This window comes from Panthera leo, chromosome D1 (assembly GCF_018350215.1).
Source record: "Panthera leo isolate Ple1 chromosome D1, P.leo_Ple1_pat1.1, whole genome shotgun sequence".
Lineage (NCBI taxonomy): Eukaryota > Metazoa > Chordata > Mammalia > Carnivora > Felidae > Panthera > Panthera leo.
The window spans coordinates 20,082,619-20,087,164 of NC_056688.1; the positions used below are offsets into that span (position 1 = coordinate 20,082,619).

The 4,546-nt window shown below is 58.6% G+C and overlaps 1 protein-coding gene across 1 annotated transcript; it reads right to left on the reverse strand.

The window, feature by feature from the left end:
* Window positions 1–532: 532 nt before the first annotated feature.
* On the reverse strand, window positions 533–4,259 carry BSX (brain specific homeobox). The gene is made up of 3 exons (XM_042904226.1): window positions 3,992–4,259; window positions 1,810–2,006; window positions 533–772 (listed from the first exon to the last, which is right to left on the reverse strand). Exons 1-3 carry the CDS (start codon window positions 4,251–4,253, stop codon window positions 533–535), a joined length of 699 nt encoding a protein of 232 aa, XP_042760160.1. The 5' UTR covers window positions 4,254–4,259.
* Between the last annotated feature and the right edge of the window lie 287 nt (window positions 4,260–4,546).

The following is a 4,546-nucleotide window of genomic DNA, read 5'->3' on the forward strand; positions in this document are numbered from 1 at the left end:
TGAGTTAGAGACGGGGGACCCGAGTGCGAGGTCAGTGGCAAGCAGCGCGCGAGTCGGTCGGGCACCGGCGTCTTAAGCATCTGGTTGTGGCTCAACCTGGCTCCCCGCAGAGCGGAAGGCGCCCACCCGGTCCCTTACCTGCGGCCAATCGGTCTACCCAAGGAAGGGCAAAGGGTCCCGGTGGAGAGGTCGCGGAGCCTGGACAACGGAGCTGAGGGCAGGTGGAAGAGAGGTGAGGGCCGAGAGGGTCTGCGATCGCGGCGGAGTTAAGAGAACCGCCAGCCCGGGGTCCAGCTTGCGCCACTTAAGACGCGGGTCGCGGGAATGAGCTAACGCAGGTGCGCGCTCGCCCAGCAGGGCCTCGGCGGGCCGGCCGCAGGGGGAGGAGGGCGCGAGCACGGGGCCCCGCACTAGTTCGAGGGTTGACAGGTGTGTTTTGTTTGTCTCCGAGGCCCGAGTCCGAGTGTCCCGGATCCCGGAGGGCCCCGCGCCCCGCCCCGCCGCGTCCTCCCCGCCTCCCCCGCCACGCGGCTCAGAGCACGTGCGGCCCCGAGCCGAGCTCCCCCTCGTCCCCGATGTCCACCTCGTCCTCAGGCTCGGTCAGCACGAAGGGGCCGGCGGGCAGGCCCAGCCGAGCCTCGGCGGATGCGGCCTCTGGGCCGCGAGGGCTGCCCTCGGGGCTCTCGAGCCCATCGGGCGCTTTGGGCTCATCCTGACTTTTCCTCAGCTGCTTTTTATGCTTCATCCGCCGGTTCTGGAACCACGTTTTCACCTGATTGCAGGGAGGAAAAAAAAATATACAACCGCGTCATCCCTTCAGACCCATAGTTACTAAGATCTCAGAGACTGCTGGGGGCTAGGAAAATGGACCGCGACCCATTCACGAATTACCCAGGAGCTGTGACCATCTCTTCCTTGGGTTAAGTCACACCTGAACCGCTCGCAAGTTACCGTCTTAGGCTGAATGAGAACCAGACATCCTAAGTCTCCTGGAAGTCATTATCCAAAACAATAGTAAAGGTCAAACGGGTGTGGTTAGTTAATACTGGTTAATACTAATATCTAATTAACGTTACTAATTAGAATGGCCAGTAGTAAGCGCTACGTGGGCGAATCTCCTTCGTGTTTACCTTACGGTCTCCTGATTATGACCTCTAAACACCCGGTCCAGCAAGACTCCTGGACGGGAGGGGGAGAATCAATCTTGCTGGTTCTCATCAGAAAGAAAAACCATTGGCGCCTGGCGGGGCTCCCGGGTACAGAGAATAGAAGAGAGAGAGAGGCAGTGGAGGAAGGAGTTTGAAGGTTGCAGGTGAACAGCATCTGGGAGATGGAAAAAAAAAAAAAAAGTTCTTCCACTCAGGACAGGGCAGTAAGGAGGAGGGGAGTGGGGAGGCTGGATTCGCAGGCGGGAGAGAGATTAAAATAGTAAGGAAAGAATTTTCCTCCGTGCGCGCTTCTCTCGGGGCAAGAGCCGGCCTAGTCTCTGATTTTTACGTCCGACCAGGGTTACCGCCCGGCTCGGAGAGGAGTGGGGGCGGCACAGGAATGAGCGGTCCTCGGACACACAGTGGACATCAGGATCACCAAAGGTGTTTGTCTTCCAGGTCTAGCGCTCGAGAGAGAGATGAGATTAGGTCTCGGGAAGTCTGACCCGAGGTTGGAGGTGTGGGTACCTTTACTAAGGATCTTTGGAGAAGCCTAGAATAACGGGGAGAGGGGCCACTCCCACTCCAGAACGCCGCGGCGGCGGGAGCTACCGGGAGAGGAAAGCGGGGCGGGGATCGGATCTGCCCCTCCCCGGCCCACCTGCGTCTCGGACAGGCTGAGGGCCGTGGCCAGCTCCACCCGCTCTGGCGTGGACAGGTAGCGCTGGATCTCGAATCTCTTCTCCAGGCCGGAAAGCTGCGAGTCCGAGAAAACCGTGCGAGCTTTGCGGCGGCGGCAGTGCTTCCCCGGCAGCTCGCTGTGCTGGGGGTGCGGGAACAGCGCCGGCACCGGCACCCCTGCAAGAGAGAAAAGCAACCGAGTGGGTCGAGCCCTGACACCCGGGAGCCGCCGCCGCCGCCGCGCTCCCCTGGTCCCCAGCGCTTCCCGCCGCCTCGGACGTGCCTCCTCCGCTGGTCCCCTCGCCGCCCCAGACCTTCTCCAGTCCTTCTCCCAGGAACCTCAGGGCAGGGGAAAGAACACATCACAAGAATAGAGCTGCAAGGTCTTTATCGGGAAGGCCATCTAGACACGCAAACAATCAACGGTGAAGTAAAACGGGAAAGAAATTGTTTTTAATCGGGGGCCTTAAAAAATGTCTCTTGAAAGACTTCCATAACGTCTGCCAGCTCCCAGTCCTCTGTGGCGCCTCCCGAAGTTTTCTTGCGATCGCCCGCTGGTCCAGTAGCCGTTCTGACCACCCGCCGCCCTTCCCCACCCCTGACGACATTCAGCATTGCTCTTGGGCTACTAGAGGCGCGACTGTGGCCTCGCCTCCCCACCTCACTAAAAAAAACACCTTTCTCTTTCCCGGGCTGCCCCCATTCTCCCGCCTGCGGCCAAAGGAAACAGATGAAAACTCATCAGGAGAAGCTCAAGGGCCAGAAGGGAGGGGCAGTGCCCGCCTTGCACGTTCCGGAAGGAGGAGGCCCGCTGGGGACCCGGACCTGTAATCCGGCCCTCGTTCTTTCTCTCCGACCCTAAGCAGAAGGACTGAAGTGCTTTCCCCACGCCCTCCACGTCTGGGGAGACTTGTCTTGTCTTTCCTGACCTTCACAGGCATTACAGTGTCTGAGATGCCCCAAGTAAACCGCCACAGACACCCGTTTCTGCCAATCCCAGGGAAAAACCAAAAACAAAACAAGCAGTTCTGTCATCACGGGCTTTGGCCACTGCTGTTTGGGGGGAACCCAGAAGAGACTGTCATTGGCCAGGCAGTGAAGACAATACCAAAATGCAGGCTTCCACATAGCTTTTGTAATTGCCCTGCCGACCTCGTGCCTCAGAATCGGGGTTTTACCGCGTCACAAAAACTTCTAGCTCTCGCCGTAGAGCCCAGAGCCCACATTTCGCAAACTGCCTCATGTGTTTCCACGGCTCTCCCCCAGACCAGGGTTGTTTTTTCGGCCGTGCTCTGCACCTGCACGCAGCGAACTATTAGGTTTTAACTGGAATGAAAATGCCACAGAAGAAAGCGTGAATGTGGCCTTTCAGAGAGCAGGAAAAAAAAAAAAAATCTGGGTATTTCCTCACCTCTCCCTGTCCCAACCACACTTTGCTGCCCCTCCCCCCAGTCCTTGTCATTCACGGAAAATCAAGATGCTTTGGCGTAGGGCTCCAGCTCAGCCAGCAACCAGGGCAGAGGAGGGCAGCCAAGCCCAAGATTGTGAGTTAGACTTCTGGAGTAAGGAGAGTTCAAGAGGAGCAGCGTCCCTCCTCCTGTGCCCCGGTTCATTATTCCCCTATTCCGGCCACGTCAAACCTTCAGTCCTCCGACTATCCCAAACCTTCTTTCACTTCTAAGCCCTTTCAGCATCCGTGAATGCTCAGTGCCTGAGAGGAGAGAGCTGGCCCACCCGGAGCCTTTGGAACTAATGAGCTGGAAAGTTGAGCTGTGTTCCATGGGGTGGTCAGGAGTCTCCTTTAGCATGAGGAGAGGCAGAGAATCAGGATTGAGAGCTGGACCAAAGTGGCCAGGAAGACCACAAGGAAGGAGACTGAGCATGGTCTACCAACACTATCATCAAAACCCTCCAGTCGCCTCTTGGATAGGAACGTTTCCTCCATTGTAAAGAATGCAGAGTGACCATGAGTGCTCCCCATGGGTTGGCATGCCTCAAGGGAGCTCAGCCATATCCCCAACCTTCCACTGTCACTTAGGGAAGGAAGCCGCCAAGCCAGGCCGAACCAGCTCTGGCCTTTCCTCAGCTCCATCACAGACTTAGGGCCGATAGTGGGAGACCTGCTCTTCCGCTCCCCAAACCTTGAGGCCCCTGTTACTTACCCGAGGTGGTGAGGAAATAAGGGTGGTGGTGGTCTCCCTTATGCAGAGGGTGATGAGGGTGAGGAGCCAGGAGGGTGGGTGTGGGCATGAGGGGGTAGCCATAGTCTAGGAGAGGCACCCGGGAGGCCAGAGAGCTGGCGAAGTGATCAGGGGCCATCTCCCTTAGCGGCTTGGGCTTGTGCAGCAGGATGTCCTCAATGAAGAAGGACGTGGGCCTCTGAGAAGACGCCGGGTGCAGAGGGGAGGTGAAGTTGAGATTCATCTTGAGCCAAGCGCCTGCCACAGGGCGAGGGCCGGAGACGAAGTGTAGGAAGCAGGCAGCGACTCAGCAAGCCTAGTCGAGAGCCGACAACCACCCTCCGAGGCTCAGAAACCCTCGAGGCTCTCTCCCCGGCCTGGGCTACCCCGGTCGCTGGAGAGGCGAGAAGACAAGCTCCTGGGTAGGTTGGGTCTATGTGTAGAATCGGCAGCTTCGAGAAGGGGAGGTGGGAGAGCCAATGGCAAAGCTGCCAGCCGCGGAGGGGAGGGTGCGGTGGGCTCGGGGCGGGGCGGGGA